Source organism: Salmo salar, chromosome ssa14 (assembly GCF_905237065.1).
Source record: "Salmo salar chromosome ssa14, Ssal_v3.1, whole genome shotgun sequence".
Classification (NCBI taxonomy): Eukaryota; Metazoa; Chordata; class Actinopteri; order Salmoniformes; family Salmonidae; genus Salmo; species Salmo salar.
The window spans coordinates 40,802,377-40,823,074 of record NC_059455.1 but is presented as its reverse complement, the minus strand read 5'-3'; the positions used below and the strand labels follow the sequence as shown (position 1 = coordinate 40,823,074).

General features: G+C 44.7%; 1 protein-coding gene across 1 annotated transcript; it reads right to left on the bottom strand.

Annotated features, from left to right (window-relative positions):
• Positions 1-6,156: 6,156 nt before the first annotated feature.
• On the bottom strand, positions 6,157-18,480 carry map6d1 (MAP6 domain containing 1). The gene is made up of 3 exons (XM_014141220.2): positions 17,190-18,480; positions 16,004-16,337; positions 6,157-6,934 (listed from the first exon to the last, which is right to left on the bottom strand). The coding sequence occupies exons 1-3, from the start codon at positions 17,933-17,935 to the stop codon at positions 6,857-6,859; spliced, it is 1,158 nt and encodes a 385-aa protein (XP_013996695.2). The 5' UTR covers positions 17,936-18,480; the 3' UTR covers positions 6,157-6,856.
• Positions 18,481-20,698: the final 2,218 nt, after the last annotated feature.

Here is a 20,698-nt window from a genome sequence, read left to right as displayed (position 1 = left end):
CCAAACTGAGCAATCAGGGGAGAAGGGCCTTGGTCAGGGAGGTGACCAAGAGTCCGATGGTCACTCTGACAATGCTCCAGAGTTCCTCTGTGAAGATGGGAGAACCTTCCAGAAAAACAACCATCTCTGCAGCACTCCACCAATCAGGCCTTTATGGTAAAGTGGCCAGACGGAAGCCACTCCTCAGTAAAAGGCACATGACAGCCCGCTTGAAGTTTCCTAAAAGACACCTAAAGTACTCTGACCATGAGAAACAAGATTCTCTGGTCTGATGAAACCAAGATTGAACTCCTTGGCCTAAATGCTAAGCATCACGTCTGGAGGAAACCTGGCCCCATCCCTACTGTGATGCATGGTGGTGGCAGCATCATGCTGTGGGGAAGTTTTTCAGCGGCAGGGACTGGGAGACTAGTCAGGATCGAGCGAAAGATGAATGGAGCAAAGTAAAGAGATTCTTGATTAAAACCTGCTCCAGAGCGCTCAGGATCTCAGACTGGGTGCGAAGGTTCACCTTCTAACAGAACAACGACCCTAATCACACAGCCAAGACAACGCAGGAGTGGCTTCGGGACAAGTCTCTGAATGTCCTTGAGTGGCCCGGACTTGAACCCGATCGAACATCTCTGGAGAGACCTGAAAGTAGCTGTGCAGCAACGCTCCCCATCCAACCTGACAGAGCTTGAGAGGATCTGCAGAGAAGAATGGGAGAAACTCTCCAAATACAGGTGTGTCAAGCTTGTAGCGTCATACCCAAGAAGACTTGAGGCTGTAATCACTGCCAAAGGTGCTTCAACAAAGTACTGACTTAATGTTCTGAATACTTTGTCATTGTGGAGTATTGTGTATAGATTGATGAGAAAAAACTGACAATTTAATCCATTTTAGAATAAGGCTGTAACGTAACAAAATGTGGGGAAGGGGTCTGAATACTTTATGAATGCACTGTATAGGGGTAAAGTGACTAGGCATCAGGATATATGATAAACAGAGTAGCAGCAGTGTATATTATGATTTGTATGTAAGTGGGTGTATGTAGAGTCCGTATAAATGTATGTGCATATTAAGTGTGTGTGTGTGTGTGTGTGTGTGTGTGTGTGTGTGTGTGTGTGTGTGTGTGTGTGTGTGTGTGTGTGTGTGTGTGTGTGTGTGTGTGTGTGTGTGTGTGTGTGTGTGTGTGTGTGTGTGTGTGTGTGTGTGTGTGTGTGTGTGTGTGTGTGTGTTGGAGTGTCAGTGCGCGTGAGTGAGTCCTGTGACAGTGCTAAAAGGGGTCTGAATACTTTTTGAATACCTCTATCACTCCAGTATCCCTGCACATTGTAAATATGGTGCTGAACTGACCCTCTATATAGTATGCTTACTTACTTTATCGGGTTCTTCTTTTTATTTATTGTGTGTTTTTGTTCTACCGTATGTTATTTTTTTAAATTACATTATTGGTTAATGCATTGTTGGGTTTAGAGCTTGCAAGAAAGGCAATTCACTGTGCACGTGACATTAAAATGTAACTTAAACTGAGTGTTCACCTTGCCTTTTATTTATTGTAAAAATATCAATTGACCATTGTTATTTCAGTTTCCAGTGCACACCAATATATGTATTGTTAAAATGGAAAAAAATGTTTAATAAAAACTGTGCTTGTGTTTCCAGAGGGTGATTAAGTGTCCTGTTTGACCCTGTAATCTCCCCATAGATTGAGAGATTACAGGGTCCTGGTCTGAAGAGGTAGTTTTGATGTGTGTGTCTGGGTGCGATGGGGGGATCAGATAGCAGGACTTTATGTTCACTCAATGTGGCTCAACTCCTGTGCCTCACTCCCTTTATCTTTTTTTTCACAGAAGGAATGGCAAATGAGATATGAGAGGGATGAGAAGGGATCTGGTGCAGAGAGAGGGATTAAATATAAACACACACACACACACACACACACACACACACACATTTTCATACTGGAAGATCACAGAATTGATTACTATTCTAGAAGCCAGACACACAAAGCCAATGTTGCAGTCCACCTTTAATGGTCACCTTTGATACATCAGAGGCAGTATTTTTAGGACAGAGACCATACACAACACCAGGACAGGGACAGCCAGGTTTCCAGGTACATTAGCCAGAATGACCCGACACAGAAGCATTAGAGAGCCGTGTGTGTCAACGGATCCCTGTTATCATATTCTGTGATCGTATCAGAGCTGTGTGACATGCATTAGAGAATATAGTCATGAATATCAGGGCACGTCACTATGTTTAGCACACATTGTTTTCCTGTGGAGTCATGCTCATTACTATTAGCTTACTATGAAGTTAGGTTGCTGTTGGGTTCGATGAGGTTAGGTTTCTCTAAGAGTAGGGATGGGATAAGGGAACTGATCTGAAAAAAGGGGTTGTGTATCTGATCCTGTGGATGTTGTTTATAATCCATTTCAACAGGCTCCATTCAACTAATAGGCTGAACAGACGGGTACAGAATTCACTACAAGTCATACACTGTATTATAATGTGTTGTGGTGTTCCATTCCGTGGATCGTGTTGATGGACCAAGGAAATTAATCCTTAATGTTTTTCCGATTTAGTTGCCGTGATCAGAGATTTCGGCTAAAACTGCTTGCATGCAAACACACACAGACCCAGACAGACCCAGACATTGCAGGGACCCTGTGGTGCTCCTCCATTGTTGGAGCAGGTTACATAAGAGGGGAACAAAGACAAAACTGTGAGTCAATATCATGGACAGGGTGTCAGCCTCTCAGATACGTCAGCACAGACACTACCACACCAGATAAACAATGTCCAAAAGGTCACAGGAGGTTGGTGGCATCTTAATTGGGGAGGACGGGCTTGTGGTGCTGGCTGGAGCAGAATGAGTGGAATGGTATCAAACACATGGTTTCTATGTGTTTGATGCCATTCCACTCGCGCCGTTCCAGCCATTACTTAGAGCTTTCCTCCCCTCAGCAGCCTCCATTGCCAAAGCAGGTGTAACAAGATGGCGCCGACAGAGATGGTCGCCTCACTTCGAGTTCTTAGGAAACTATTTAACCATGGAAAGAGGTCAGGAAGTATGGCTGAATATAAACAGTGTAGTTATTCTCTCCGCAAGGCAATCAAACAAGATAAATGACGCGGACACCGACGTCACACTTCCAGACAAACTAAACACCTTCTTTGCCCGCTTTGAGGATAGTACAGTGCCACCATCGCGGCTCGCTAACAAGGACTGCCCCCCCCTTCTCAGTGGCTGACGTGAGTAAAACATTTAAATGTATTAACCCCTGCAAGGCTTCTGGCCCAGACGGCATCCCTAGCCACGTCCTCAGAGCATGCGCAGACCAGCTGGCTGGTGTGTTTACGGACATATTCAATCGTTCCCCATCCCAGTCTGTTGTCCCCACATACTTCAAGATGGCTACCATTGTTCTGTACCCAAGAAGGCAAAGATAACTGAACTGAATGACTACTGCTCCGTAGCACTCACTTCTGTCATCATGAAGTGCTTTGAGAGACTAGTCAAGGATCATATCACCTCCACCTTACCGGCAACCCTAGACCCATTTCAGTTTGCATACCGCCCCAACAGGTCCACAGATGACACAATCGCCATCACACTGTGAATGCTGTTCATTGACTACAGCTCAGCATTCAACACCATCGTACTCTCCAAGCTCATCATCAAGCTGGAGGCCCTGGGTCCTGGAATTTCTGACGGGCCACCCCCAGGTGGTGAAGGTAGGAAACAACATCTTCACTGACCTTCAACACTGGGGCCCCACAAGGGTGCGTGCTCAGCCCTCTCATGTACACCCTGTTCACCCATGACTGCGTGGCCATGCACGCCTCCAACTCAATCATCAAGTTTGCAGACGACATAACAGTTGGGAATAAGGTGGTAATCCAGACACCTCCAACCAGGATTTCTTGAAAACCAAAGGAATTTATGAAAACTCCTGATGGAGTAAAGAACCTGATGGAGTAAAACAACGGATGGAGTAATCAACCTGATGGAGTATTCAACCTGATGTAGATAAGAACCGGATGGAGTAAACAACCTGATGGAGTAAACTACCTGATGGAGTAAACAACCTGATGTAGGTAAGAACCCGATGGAGTAAACAACCTGATGGAGTAAACTACCCGATGGAGTAAACAACCAGATGTAGATAAGAACCGGATGGAGTAAAGAACCTGATGGAGTAAAGAACCCAATGTAGATAAGAACCTGATGTCGATAAGAACCTGATCTCGATAAGAACCTGATGGAGTAAAGTACCTGATGTAGATAAGAACCTGATGGAGTAAAGAACCTGATGTAGATAAGAACCTGATCTTGATAAGAACCTGATGGAGTAAAGAACCTGATGTAGATAAGAACCTGATGGAGTAAACGACCTGATGTCGATAAGAACCTGATGGAGTAAACAACCTGATGTCGATAACAACCTGATGTCGATAAGAACCTGATGGAGTAAAGAACCTGATGTAGATAAGAACCTGATGTAGAAAACAACCTGATGGAGTAAAGAACCTGATGTAGATAAGAACCTGATGGAGTAAACAACCTGATGTAGATAAGAACCTGATGGAGTAAAGAACCTGATGGAGTAAAGAACCTGATGGAGTAAAGAACCTGAGGGAGATAAGAACCTGATATAGATAAGAAGTAGATAAGAACCTGATGGAGTAAAGAATCTGATGGAGTAAAGAACCTGATGTAGATAAGAACTTGATGGAGTAAACAACCTGATATAGATAAGAACCTGATGGAGTAAAGAACCTTATGTAGATTAGAACATGATGGAGTAAACAACCTGATGTAGATTAGAACATGATGGAGTAAAGAACCTGATGGAGTAGATAGCCTGATGGAGTAAACAACCTGATGTAGATAAGAATCTGATGGAGTAAAGAACCTGATGTAGATAAGAACTTGATGGAGTAAACAACCTGATGTAGATAACAACCTGATGGAGTAAAGAACCTTATGTAGATTGGAACATGATGGAGTAAACAACCTGATGTAGATAAGAACCGGATGGAGTAAAGCACCTGATGGAGTAAAGCACCTGATGGAGTAAAGCACCTGATGGAGTAAACAACCTGATGTAGATAATAACCTGATGGAGTAAACAACCTGATGTAGATTAGAACATGATGGAATAAACAACCTGATGGAATAAACAACCTGATGTATATTAGAACATGATGGAGTAAACAACCTGATGGAGTAAACAACCTGATGTAGATAAGAACCTGATGTAGATAAGAACCTGATGTAGATAAGAACCTGATGTAGATAAGAATCTGATGGAGTAAAGAACCTGATGTAGATAAGAAGTAGATAAGAACCTGATGGAGTAAAGAATCTGATGGAGTAAAGAACCTGATGTAGATAAGAACTTGATGTAGTAAAGAACCTGATGTAGATTAGAACATGATGGAGTAAACAACCTGATGTAGATTAGAACATGATGGAGTAAAGAACCTGATGGAGTAGATAGCCTGATGGAGTAAACAACCTGATGTAGATAAGAACCTGATGGAGTAAATAACCTGATGGAGTAAAGAACCTGATGGATTAAACAACCTGAAGGAGTTAACCTGATTTAAGAACCTGATGGAGATAATAACCTGATGCAGATAAGAACCTGAAGTAGATAACCTGATGGAGATAAGAACCTGATGGAGATAAGAACCTGAAGGAGATAAGAACCTGATTTATTTAAGAACCTGATGGATTAAACAACCTGATGGAGATAAGAACTTGGTGCAGTTAAGAACCTAATGGTGTTAAGAACCTGATGGCGTTAAGAACCTGATGGAGTAAATAACTTGGAGTAAACAACCTGAAGGAGTTAAGAACCTGATGGAGTTAAGAACCTGATGGAGTTAAGAACCTGAAGGAGTAAAGGACCTGATTTATTTAAGAACCTGATGGATTAAACAACCTGATGGAATAAAGAACCTGATGGAGTAAAGAACCTGATGGCATTAAGAACCCGATGGAGTTAAGAACCCGATGGAGTTAAGAACTTTATGGATTAAACAACCTGATGGTGTAAACAACCCGATGGAGTAAAGAACCTGATGGCGTTAAGAACCTGATGGAGTAAACAACCTGATGGAGTAAACACCCTAAAGGCGTTAAGAACCTGATGGAGATAAGAACCTGATATTCTTTTATTGTAATATACTGTACATCATTTAATATTTAACAATTTTTTGTTTCTTAAACAGATTTACAAAATGAACATAAACACCGGAACAATTACTTTCTCAAAATAGTTACCTAATTGAATAAAAATGTATGAATATATTTTTTTGTTTCTGTTCATAAAATACTTGCAGAGATCAAAGGAACACCTTACTTTCTGGACTAAGTGCAGTTTCAGCATAAATTTCACAAAAGTCATCTCCTTGTCATTTCAATAGATCCAACAGTATATACAGAAAAGGATTAAACACAAATCATTCCATCTCAACAGGTGCACATACATATACATACAGTACACACAGACACACATTACAGAGCAGCCATGTTGTCTTGGAGTGTCTAATACTGCAAAAGAAGCTTGACTTCAAACTAGCGTGTTACATGCATATATACGATTTTCATAGCAATAGAACAGGATTGTAAAATTGTTTTGTGACATCTGGTTTGTCATTTATTTTGACATCTGGTTTGTCATTCAGTCTCTGATTTACTATACTGCACTGTTAAGCTGTACAGGGTTTTCCTTTCTGGTTACATTAAGCTGTACATTCCCTGCATAGATTCTGTTGTAGTGTGGAATGGACAGAGAACATTCCCCTCATTGGTTCTTTGGTCTCCCGGTAACCAGTAGAATAGTTGGAAAGTCTGTCATATGTTGAAAATCCTAGATCTGCTTTGAAACACTGCAGAGGGGTTGGGAGAGAGCTTGGTCCTCACCAACTGCTCCTGCAATAACACAAACATGACATGGATTACTGAAAGATAACCACAGGCAATACAGGTCTTCTGCTGTTCAAATAGGAGATAAGCTACAGTATATGAGATAAGCTACAGTGGACTAATAGACAGAATTCACCACTGCTGTCAGTGGACTGGTAGACAGAATTCACCACTGCTGTCAGTGGACTGCTAGACAGAATTCATCACTGCTGTCAGTGGACTGGTAGACAGAATTCATCACTGCTGTCAGTGGACTGGTAGACAGAATTCACCACTGCTGTCAGTGGACTGCTAGACAGAATTCATCACTGCTGTCAGTGGACTGGTAGACAGAATTCATCACTGCTGTCAGTGGACTGGTAGACAGAATTCATCACTGCTGTCAGTGGACTGGTAGACAGAATTCATCACTGCTGTCAGTGGACTGGTAGACAGAATTCACCACTGCTGTCAGTGGACTGGTAGACAGAATTCATCACTGCTGTCAGTGGACTGGTAGACAGAATTCATCACTGCTGTCAGTGGACTGGTAGACAGAATTCATCACTGCTGTCAGTGGACTGGTAGACAGAATTCACCACTGCTGTCAGTGGACTGGTAGACAGAATTCATCACTGCTGTCAGTGGACTGGTAGACAGAATTCATCACTGCTGTCAGTGGACTGGTAGACAGAATTCATCACTGCTGTCAGTGGACTGGTAGACAGAATTCACCACTGCTGTCAGTGGACTGGTAGACAGAATTCATCACTGCTGTCAGTGGACTGGTAGACAGAATTCACCACTGCTGTCAGTGGACTGGTAGACATAATTCATCACTGCTGTCAGTGGACTGGTAGACAGAATTCATCACTGCTGTCAGTGGACTGGTAGACATAATTCATCACTGCTGTCAGTGGACTAGTAGACAGAATTCATCACTGCAAAATGCTGCTGATGCCAGACTTTCTGAAATAACATCCAGCCGGAACCTATTTAGCCTACATTAATGGAATTTCACTCGACCCTGAAAGGACGTTTGCATGCTGCATCCATCAAGAAACATCCCACTGGGAATACACTGGTGGAATCAACATTGTTTCCTCGTCCTTTCAATGAAATTACGTTGAACCAAAGTGCAATAGACATTGAATTGACGTCTGTGCCCAGTAGGATGTTCTAGGCTTGATATGATGACTAGATATGAATCTGCCTTTTCCAATGCAGTTGACTAGTAGTGGTACAATGGAAGGTGTACTTGGCAGAGTTTGACTTGAGATCAAAGCATACTTTTCTAAATTGTAGGTCTGTAGTCTCAGCAACAGTCTCTTGGGCCAATAAAGAAAATGTAATATGACTATTTGCTGGATGAGAGGCTGTGTCTGTACATGAAATCTGTCAAACTGCGGCTTCAAAAATATTTATTTGTCTGGCGCGTGCTTCAGAGTCTGCTTGCCTGTGTGTTTATGTGTCTCTGTGGGTGTGTCCACCCCCTCCCTTCTCCAACACACATTGTATTCCACTCGGTACAGCAGCCAGGTCTGCCTCTCCTAAATTACATTCACACTGAAAAGTCTGCAACCCACTGCATCGCATCACACTTTAACAAAATGGCAAATAATCCATTATTTCTCTCTCTCTTTCTCTCTCTTGCTCTCTTTTTCTCTCTCCCTCCCTCACTTGATAGAACCCTGTTGGTTCGGCTCATGACCGTGCCTGTAGTCAGACGCATTGTGAGAAAAGGGAAAAGTTCACATTTAACGGAACAGTGAGAGGGAAAGAGGCAGGAGAGAGCCAATAAAAAGAGGGAGGGTGAAAGGAGAGTGGGTGAGAGAGTAAAGGGGTGCAAAGGAGTGTGATTAGCATAATGCTTTGTTTTATCCTCTTGTTATGCACTTTAACCCATTGTAAACCACATCCCCATTCCTGCCCTATTCATCTGTTTTAGTACAAAAACTCTCATTTTATATCACATTGAAAAGCTCAAGCCATGTCCTCCAGCAGGGCTGAAAAACACCTACTCATTCAGGGTTTTTTCTTTACTTGTACTAATTTCAACATTGTAGAATATTAGTGAAGACATCAAAACTATGAAATAACACATGGAATCATGTAGTAACCAAAAAAGTGTTAACTTCTTAGTGATCCCTTCTCGCGCCAATCCCGTTAACAGGATTGATTTGACAACATCCAGTGAAATAGCAGCGCGACAAATTCAAAAACAGAAATACTCATAATAATATTTCATAAAACATACAAGTGTTAAACATCGGTTTAAAGATTAACTTCTTGTTAATCCTGCCACAGTGTCAGATTTCAAAAAGGCTTTACAGCGAAAGCAAACCATGCGATTATCTGAGGACAGCGCCAAGCATACCAACACATGAAAATCACATTTCAACCCGCCAGGTGCGACACAAAAGTCAGAAATAACGATATAATTCATGCCTTACCTTTGAAGATCTTCTTCTGTTGGCACTCCAATATGTCCATTAAACATCACAAATGGTCCTTTTGTTCGATAAATTCTGTAGTTATAGCTCCAAAATATCAATTTATTTGGCGCGTTTGATTCAGAAAATACACCGGTTCCAACTCGCGCAACATGACTACAAAATATCTAATAAATTACCTGTAAACGCTGTCCAAACATTTCAAACAACTTTCCTAATCCAACTTTAGGTATTTTAAAACGTAAATAATCGCTCAAATTTAAGACGACATAAACTGTGTTCAATACCGGATAAAAACAACGTGAAGCGAGTGACCTGGAGAGCGCATCAAAACATTAGAGAGCACTAGGCTGGACCCTCGTTCTGAATAGCCGTACTTCTTCATTTCTCTAAAGAAAAACATCAACCAATTTCTAGACTGTTGACATCTAGTGGAAGCAATAGGAACTGCAACCAAGTGCCACAGAAATCTAGGTTCCCATTGAAACCAACAAAAAAATCCTGGATGGTTTGTCCTCGGGGTTTCGCCTGCCAAATAAGTTCTGTTATACTCACAGACATAATTTTAATAGTTTTAGAAACGTTAGAGTGTTTTCTATCCATATCTACCAATTATATGAATATCCTAGCTTCTGGGCCTGAGTAGCAGGCAGTTTACTTTGGGCACACTTTTCATCCGAACGTGAAAATTGTGCCCCCTAGCCTTAAGAAGTTTTAAACAAATCAAAATGTATTTTATATTTTAGATTCTTCAAAGTAGCTACCCTTTTCCTTGATGACAGCTTTGCACACTCTCGACATTCTCTCAACCAGATTCATGAGGTAGTCACCTGGAATGCATTTCAATTAACCGGTGTGCCTTCTTAAAAGTTAATTTGGGGAATTCTTTTCCTTCTTAATGCGTTTGAACCAATCAGTTGTGTTGTGACAAAGTAGGGGTAGTATACATAAGATAGCCCTATTTGGTAAAAGACCAAGTCCATATTATGGCAAAAACAGCTCAAATAAGCAAAGAGAAATGACAGTCCATCATTACTTTAAGACATGAAGGTCAGTCAATGCAGAACAATTCAAGAACTTTTAAAGTTTCTTCAAGTGCAGTCGCACAAACCACCAAGCGCTATGATGAAACTGGCTCTCATGAGGACCGCCACAGAAAAGAGTTACCTCAGCTGCAGAGGATAAGTTCATTAGTTACCAGCCTCAGATTGCAGCCCAAATAAATGCTTCACAGAGTTCAAGTAACAGACACATCTCAACATCAACTGTTCAGAGGGGACTGTGTGAATCAGGCCTTCAGGGTTGAATTGCTGCAAAGAAACCACTACTAAAGGACACCAATAATAATAAGAGATTTGCTTGGGCCAAGAAACACGCGCAATGGACATTAGACCGGTGGAAATCTGTCCTTTGGTCTGGATTCCAAATTTGAGATTTTTGGTTCCAACCGCTGTGTCTTTGTGAGTCGCAGAGTAGGTGAACAGATGATGTCCGCATGCGTGGTTCCCATCGTGAAGCATGGAGGAGGTGTGATGGTGTGGGGGTGCTTTCCTGGTGACACTAGCAGTAATTTATTTAGAATTCAAGGCACACTTAACCAGCATGGCTACCACAGCATTCTACAGCAATACACCATCCCATCTGGTTTGTGCTTAGTGGGACTATCATTTGTTTTTCAACAGGACAATGATCCAACACACCTCCAGGCTGTGTAAGGGCTATTTGACCAAGAAGGAGAGTGATGTTGTGCCGCATCAGATGACCTGGCATCCACAATCACCTTTAGGATGAGTTGGACCGCAGAGTGAAGGAAAAGCAGCCAACAAGTGCTCAGCATATGTGGGAACTCCTTTAAGACCATTGGAAAAATCATTCCTCATGAAGCTGGTTGAGAGAATGCCAAGAAGAATCTCAAATATAAAATACATTTTGATTTGTTTAACACTTTTTTGGTTACTACATGATTCCATATGTGTTATTTCATAGATTATGTCTTCACTATTATTCTACAATGTAAAAATAGTAAAAATAAAGAAAAACCCTTCAATGAGTAGGTGTTATATATACTACTGTTCAAAAGTTTGGGGTCACTTAGAAATTTCCTTGTTTTCCATGAAAACATACATTCATTTTTTTTTATTTAACTAGGCAAGTCAGTTAAGAACAAATTCTTATTTACAATGACAGCCTACCGGGGAACAGTGGGTTAACTGCCTTGTTCAGGGGCAGAACAACAGATTTTTACCTTGTCAGCTCGGGGATTCGATACAGCAACCTTTCGGTTACTGGTCCAACGCTCTTCACACTAGCCTACCTGCCGCCCCATGAGTTGCAAAATGAATAGGAAATATAGTCAAGATGTTGACAAGGTTAAAAATAATTATTTTTTATTTAAATAATAATTGTGTCCTTAAAACTTTGCTTTTGTCTAAGAATCCTCCATTTGCAGCAATTACAGCCTTGCAGACCTTTGGCATTCTTGTTGTCAATTTGTTGAGGTAATCTGAAGAGATTCCACCCCATGCTTCCTGAAGCATCTCCCACAAGTTAGATTGGCTTGATGGGCACTTCTTACGTACCAAACAGTCAAGCTGCTCCCACAACAGCTCAATAGGGTTGAGATCCGGTGACTGTGCTGACCACTCCATTATAGACAGAATACCAGCTGACTGCTTCTTCCCTAAATAGTTATTGCATAGTTTGGAGCTGTGCTTTGGGTCATTGTCCTGTTGTAGGAGGAGATTGGCTCCAATTAAGCGCCGTCCACAGGGTATGGCATGCCGTTGCAAAATGGAGGGATAGCCTTCCTTCTTCAAGATCCCTTTTACCCTGTACAAATCTCCCACTTTACCACCACCAAAGCACCCCCAGACCATCACATTGCCTCCACCATGCTTGACAGATGGCATGAAGCACTCCTCCAGCATCTTTTCATTTTTTCTGCATCTCACGAATGTTCTTCTTTGTGATCCGAACACCTCAAACTTAGATTTGTCAGTCCATAACACCTTTTTCCAATCTTCCTTAATCCAGTGTCTGTGTTCTTTTGCCCATCTTAATCTTTTATTTTTATTGGCCAGTCTGAGATATGGCTTTTTCTTTGCAACTCTGCCTAGAAGGCCAGCATCCTGGAGTCGCCTCTTCACTGTTGATGTTGAGACTGGTGTTTTGTGGGTAATATTTAATGAAGCTGCCAGTTGAGGACTTGTGAGGAGTCTGTTTCTCAATCTAGACACTCTAATGTACTTGTCCTCTTGCTCATATGTGCACCGGGGCCCCCCACTCCTTTTTCTATTCTGGTTAGAGCCAGTTTGCGCTGTTCTGTGAAGGGAGTAGTACACAGCGTTGTACGAGATCTTCAGTTTCTTGGCAATTTCTCGTATGGAATAGCCTTTATTTCTCAGAACAAGAATAGAATGATGAGTTTCAGAAGAAAGTTCTTTGTTTCTGGCCATTTTGAGCCTGTAATCAAACCCACAAATAATGATGCTCCATATACTCAACTAGTCTAAAGAAGGCCAGTTTTATTGCTTCTTTAATCATAATAACAGTTTTCAGCTGTGCTAACATAATTGCAAAAGGGTTTTCTAAATATCAATTAGCCTTTTAAAATGATAAACTTGGATTAGCTAACACAGCGTGCCATTGGAACACAGGAGTGATGGTTGCTGATAATGGGCCTCTGTAGATATTCCATTAAAAATCAGCCGTTTCCAGCTACAATAGTCATTTACAACATTAACAATGTCTATACTGTATTTCTGATCAATTTGATGTTATTTTAATGGACAAAAAATGTGCTTTTCTTTCAAAAGCAAGGACCCCAAACTTTTGAAGGGTAGTGTATATCACTCTCTCCCTCCCCATAATAAAGTTTATTGATTTTGTTTTCAAAAGCATAATGAGGACTTCAGTATTAATTGCTGTGATGGATGGGTGAATGCTATGAAGAAAGTGGATCAAGTGGATGTGTGCGTGCCTGGGGGCTTGGTCAGAGAGCTCAGTGGGTGGGGGTGGCAAAAATGACTTGGCAGTGTGTGGAGGCTTGGACTGTATTGTTTAATATCGATCCCCTGGGTTTTGCGTTGTGTTGGCAGATTGCTCAGTGAAGGATGAAAACAATAGAGCACTAGGTTGTTGTCAGTAGGTAGAGGGGGCGGTACACTGAGGTAGGGCTTGGTTGATGGGTGAGGGGCTGAACAGAGAGAGGGTCCAACATGATGACCATAGCAGATAGCCTGTAGTTCGTATCTAATGTCTACTTTTCAGGGCAGGAGTTAAATCCTTTGCACCCATTTTTGGGGGAAACAGATCTTACATAGCAGCCATCAGGTAGAGCTGTACGTTTCCCTGCATGCACCCTGGCCCCACACATACACCCATCTCACGCTGACCACACACATACACCCATCTCACGCTGAACACACACATACATCCATCTCACGCTGACCACACACATACACCCATCTCACGCTGACCACACACATACACCCATCTCACGCTGAACACACACATACACCCATCTCACGCTGACCACACACATACACCCATCTCACGCTGAACACACACATACACCCATCTCACGCTGACCACACACATACACCCATCTCACGCTGACCACACACATACACACATCTCACACTGACCACACACATATCTCACGCTGAACACACACATACACACATCTCACGCTGAACACACACATCTCACGCTGAACACACACATACACACATCTCACGCTGAACACACACATCTCACGCTGAACACACACATACACACATCTCACGCTGAACACACACATCTCACGCTGAACACACACATCTCACGCTGAACACACACATACACACATCTCACGCTGAACACACACATCTCACGCTGAACACACACATCTCACGCTGAACACACATATACACACATCTCACGCTGAACACACACATCTCACGCTGAACACACACATACACACATCTCACGCTGAACACACACATCTCACGCTGAACACATCTCACACTGATTTCTGGGCCATGGTAATTAATAGACTATGACCTACAGATGACGTGTCATATTATTAAACCCTGTGGCCTGTCAAACTGTTGTACTGGCATTCTACAACGTTTGGCTTAGACTGGCTATGCACTGGCCTTCTGTATCTGATTTGGAGGCTAAAACATGTTCTCCCATGTGACTGGCTGAAAAGTTGAATACGTTTAATGGTGGCTTTTTGGGAAGCTATAGTGGAGCATGTTTTTGCTTTTAGAAAATGTTATCTTCCCAAAGAACATCCAAAGAAAGTTTGAACTGACCGGAAAGAATCTTCTTCCCTCTTATTTTCTTTCTCTCTGATCCTGAAAAGAAATGTACCAACACATCTACAGCACTAACACTCTGGTACGCTGGAATATTTATAAAACAAGGTTCAAAAAAAGACTTTCCTCCACATTGCTTGCTTTCAAAGTTTCACTTTTTTTTGTTTCAACGTGCTATTAAATTTAAAACTGGAAAATTCCTAGCAAGCAGTGTGCAGGAGTTTCTTCTTTCTTTAATCTATGCCAATCTCTCTGGCATAGATGACAGTGAGTGAAAGCAGAAAGCCGAGTCGGCTCAGCCCGTTCTCTCCTAGTCGCCGCTGGCAGATGGCACAGAGAAGCGAGGCAGGTGGGATGGCATTAAACCCCAGGAGATTCCCTAAAGAGTTCCACTCCCTGTCACACAACGTCTGCCTTGAACTACCCCAGGGAGAGAACAGGGGGCGGGCTGGGATCAAAACAGGAAAGAATTACAGTACTTCTCTCTCTCTCTCTCTCTCTCTCTCTCTCAATCTCTCTCTCACCTCGCCTCTCTCTCTCACCTCGCTGCTCTCTCTCACCTCGCCTCTCTCTCTCTCACCTCGCCTCTCTCTCTCTCTCTCTCTCTCAATCTCTCTCTCACCTCGCCTCTCTCTCTCACCTCGCTGCTCTCTCTCACCTCGCCTCTCTCTCTCTCACCTCGCCTCTCTCTCTCTCTCTCTCTCTCTCTCAATCTCTCTCTCACCTCGCCTCTCTCTCTCACCTTGCTGCTCTCTCTCACCTCGCCTCTCTCTCTCACCTCGCCTCTCTCTCTCTCTCTCTCTCTCCACCTGAACCCACTCTGACACAAAACCTCTGTGATTTGAGTCTCCAAATCCTAATTGTCCAAATATCTGAATATTATTGACTTTCTTTTCTCTGTATGTAATGCCTGCTCCTCTCTAACCAGGTCAATGTCATAGGCCTGGCAGTTGGCGTCATAATCTGAAACAGCTGGGACACATTGAGCAGCTTTAGGACAGAACAGGATCACAGGATCACTCTTAGAGATGCCTCAGCACCACGGGGAACACCTGGGACCAGGCTGGAACAATGTCCCTAACCATACCCTTACCCTATGTTCCCCGCACAGTGTCTTTGTGTCTCTACAGTGTCTATTCTATGTCTTTCAAGTGACTTTGCCTTTGAAATAGTACTACCTAAAGAATAGGGCATTATCACAGATGTGTACAATGACTTCTATAGAACGAGATGCTGCCACTAAGACTTTGCTCATCTCAAGGATTCGGACCATTTTGAATAACATTGGAAAAAGATGGTTTTATGCCCTGAAAACTGTGAAACTCTGTCCTCTGTCTCACCTCTTCCATGGTCCCTATACTGAGGCTGGGTCTCTCTGGCAGGCTGCTCTGCTGGAGGCCGGTGCTGGTGATAGGGGTGGTAGTGGTGGAGGAAGGCTGGAGTAGGGTTACAGTGGTCTTGGGGACAGTGGCGATGGAGGGGGTGGTATTATGGTCCCTCTGGTGAAGCTCTGTGTGTCTGAAAGCCTCCCTGGCTCCGCTGTAGGCGGCCTGGTAGCTGGTCTCATTGGGGAGGTGGGAGACCCCCGACCGGGGGCTGGCGTACGGGGCAGGGGGACGTTGTTTCCTAGTGGTCTTGGCTGGTCTTGCCCCTGTCCAAGGCCGGTACTCCTGTCTACAAGGAGGAGATGGAAGTGTAAGGGAGCGCTCCCATGGTCTGAAAATAATTGTTATTTTACAAACACTGCAAAAAATTTTTCCATTGGCTTTATGCTCTTCTATACTGTTGGCTATTTTACATATACAATTGTGCAAATTCTGTATTGTTGTGTAAATCAGACTAACCAAAGCATAAACAAGCTAATGAGGCTTATCATCGATTAAGGGTAATGATGTCCATTGGGATTCGAGCAGAGCGGTACAGGAGCCTGGTAGGTTCTGGTAATGACGCATGAGATTTCAGCTCAGTGCTTCTGGGAAATGAGAATGGGGCGGGGCATGCTGTCATCATAAAGAAACACCATTGGATGTTGAGGATTATCAAACTGCAGAAACGCTTTAATTTGGTCTCTAATCATGCACTCTAATCAAGGGGATATCAAATGTGTGTGAGTTTATTAATAATTGAAAGCGTTCTGCTGTGATTCTATTTTAGCAGCAGCCTACTGTTCAGATTAAAACTATTGGTTATTTCTGTAGCATGACACTTAATGCATCTAATGTATTTTGCATGAATACACACACACACACACACACTGAACTGCAAGACCTAGCCTGGTGGCAATTTCCGTTCAAAAGGTATTGCATAATTATACAAACTGCAGATTACATTTGAGTCAATAGCCCACTGTACATGAATAACAATTATTTAACGAATTTCAGAAAACAATAACTTGAAGCAGACTAATGAAATCGTTAGGTTAGAGCGCAGTTATCAATGGTTTATGAGAGAGTGGACAGCTCCAGGTGCTGAAATGAAAGAAACAGAATGGTTCTGAAAGGACAGCTTCAGAGTGATGGAACCTACCTGTAAGAGCTTTTAGCTGTTCCCGTCCCCTGCTCCCCCCACCTCATGCCCAGCTCCTCTCTCTCTCCCCTGTCCCCTCTCGTCTGGCTCGCATTGGGGTAACTGTTTACTGGGCTATCCGAACCAACGTTGCCCCCTTTTCCACAATTGCTAATCCAGGGGAAATTCTCCTTCTTCGGAATAGGCCAGGGTTTGTAATCCTGCTTGTACTGGGTGACACTCGAGAACGGCACACCGGGTCGCTGGTAGTCCTCCCGGGGTTTGAAGTTGGCTTCCCTCCGGCCTCTCATTGATGTCCGGGTGCCCGGGGCATCTCCCGGTGTCTGGGGGGATCCGCGGTGGTCCGGAGTAGAATAATTGTGCGTCAGAACCCGGTCCGTCGGTACCTGCCTGGTGACGGATCGCACCTCTTGGTCGGCGATGTCTGAGTAGTTCTGGATGGTCAGTGGCAATGAAAGATCGGATTTATCAAACTGGTTCCAAAACCGAGCCAGACAGCACACTCTGCTTATGCACGGCCAAGCCATGGCGATTTGGTTCAAGTAAAAAAGTAATAGACTAATCAAAGAAAATGAGAAAAAATGTAATAAGGAACAAACACATCCGATGTTAGCTACATTCAGAAGTGCCGCCTTGTGTGTGCCCGTTCCTGGAAACCTGCGCGAGCGTGCTGTCCTCCATGCCACCACTCTGGAATGCCAGGATGGAGCAGAGCAGCAAGTGCGCTGTCGAAAAGCTGTCATCATAGACTAGACGTAACATCGTAAACGTAAATTCAAGACACCAAAATGAGTATGATGTTATGTTTGATATCGTTACATCAGACAGCTAGCAGTCGTTAAATCTACTCGGTGTAACAGTTGGGATAATGGGACAATTCGGGATACAACGCATTTCTCATCCCTAGATTGACATACATTGGCCAAGCCATATCCCACATCAGCTCCAAGGTGTCTTAATCCACACAGGAAGCCTGCCGACCTAGTACAGCTTGAGAGAAAAACTGTGCTATTGCTATTCTGGTTACGTTTTTTCATTACAGGCTCTGTATCCTCTCTCATTCCAAACCTGTAGTCTAGATAAGGGTTCCATCATGCACAGCACAGCCCATTATTACTAATCAAACTCATGTAGGCTGTGGCTCTCTGAACCGGAAACCGACATTAGGCTGGGGGCGATATGGTGTAAACTTGAAGTATAGACGTAAATCACATCACAGCTCTGACAAAGCTTCTTTAACCAGGCTGTGTCACATACGGCTGTGATTGGGAGTCCCATATGGCGGCGCACAATTGGCCCAGCATCGTCCGGGTTAGGCCGTTATTGTAAATAAGAATGTGTTCTTAACTGACTTGCCTAGTTAAATAAAGGTTAAATAAAAACATTGAAAAAATGTAAGTGAGTAACTGCAGTCAGCTCGTTCCGTGTGAAAACCTCCCCGTGCGGTGGAGACCTGATTGGTCTGCGTTGGGTCCTGTCTGCTGCACACTGACATGTACTGTGAGTCTGTATGTATAGCATCGTATGGTCCCTGCCAAGAGGACTGAGATTTATGGCACAGGAGGCAGTGTGCTTGCCCTTTAAATGCTGGGTTACTGGTTCAAGATTAACTTTCCAAGTCCCTCTACTGTCTGATATGCTTTTCTCCAAACCCAAAGACCCTCCAGGATGACGGTGGACCTGGGCAGTGAGGGATAGTTGGTGAGAGGGTCAGAGGATGACGGTGGACCTGGGCAGTGAGGGCTCGTTGGTGAGAGGGTCAGAGGATGACGGTGGACCTGGGCAGTGAGGGCTCGTTGGTGAGAGGGTCAGAGGATGACGGTGGACCTGGGCAGTGAGGGATCGTTGGTGAGAGGGTCAGAGGATGACGGTGGACCTGGGCAGTGAGGGATCGTTGGTGAGGGGTCAGAGGATGACGGTGGACCTGGGCAGTGAGGGCTCGTTGGTGAGAGGGTCAGAGGATGACGGTGGACCTGGGCAGTGAGGGATCGTTGGTAAGGGGTCAGAGGATGACGGTGGACCTGGGCAGTGAGGGATCGTTGGTGAGAGGGTCAGAGGATAACGGTGGACCTGGGCAGTGAGGGATCGTTGGTGAGGGGGTCAGAGGATGACGGTGGACATGGGCAATGAGGGCTCGTTGGTGAGGGGTCAGAGGATAACGGTGGACCTGGGCAGTGAGGGATCGTTGGTGAGGGGTCAGAGGATGACAGTGGACCTGGGCAGTGAGGGATAGTTGGTGAGAGGGTCGGAGGATAACGGTGGACCTGGGCAGTGAGGGATCGTTGGTGAGGGGGTCAGAGGATGACGGTGGACCTGGGCAATGAGGGCTCGTTGGTGAGGGGTCAGAGGATAACGGTGGACATGGGCAGTGAGGATCGTTAGAGGGTCAGAGGATAACGGTGGACCTGGGCAGTGAGGGATCGTTGGTGAGGGGTCAGAGGATGATGGTGGACCTGGGCAATGAGGGCTCATTGGTGAGAGGGTCAGAGGATAACGGTGGACCTGGGCAGTGAGGGATCGTTGGTGAGAGGTCAGAGGATGACGGTGGACCTGGGCAGTGAGGGATCGTTGGTGAGAGGGTCGGAGGATAACGGTGGACCTGGGCAGTGAGGGATCGTTGGTGAGGGGTCAGAGGATGACGGTGGACCTGGGCAGTGAGGGCTCGTTGGTGAGGGGTCAGAGGATGACGGTGGACCTGGGCAATGAGGGCTCGTTGGTGAGGGGTCAGAGGATGATGGTGGACCTGGGCAGTGAGGGATCGTTGGTGAGTGGTCAGAGGATGATGGTGGACCTGGGCAATGAGGGCTCATTGGTGAGGGGTCAGAGGATAACGGTGGACCTGGGCAGTGAGGGATCATTGGTGAGGGGTCAGAGGATAACGGTGGACCTGGGCAGTGAGGGCTCGTTGGTGAGAGGGTCGGAGGATAACGGTGGACCTGGGCAGTGAGGGATCGTTGGTGAGGGGTCAGAGGATGATGGTGGACCTGGGCAATGAGGGCTCATTGGTGAGAGGGTCAGAGGATAACGGTGGACCTGGGCAGTGAGGGATCGTTGGTGAGGGGTCAGAGGATGATGGTGGACCTGGGCAATGAGGGCTCATTGGTGAGAGGGTCAGAGGATAACGGTGGACCTGGGCAGTGAGGGATCGTTGGTGAGAGGTCAAAGGATAACGGTGGACCTGGGCAGTGAGGGATCGTTGGTGAGGGGTCAGAGGATAACGGTGGACCTGGGCAGTGAGGGCTCGTTGGTGAGGGGTCAGAGGATAACGGTGGACCTGGGCAGTGAGGGATCGTTGGTGAGGGGTCAGAGGATGACGGTGGACCTGGGCAGTGAGTGCTCATTGGTGAGGGGTCAGAGGATGACAGTGGACCTGGGCAGTGAGTGATCGTTGGTAAGGGGTCAGAGGATAACGGTGGACCTGGGCAGTGAGGGATCGTTGGTGAGGGGTCAGAGGATAACGGTGGACCTGGGCAGTGAGGGCTCGTTGGTGAGAGGGTCAGAGGATGATG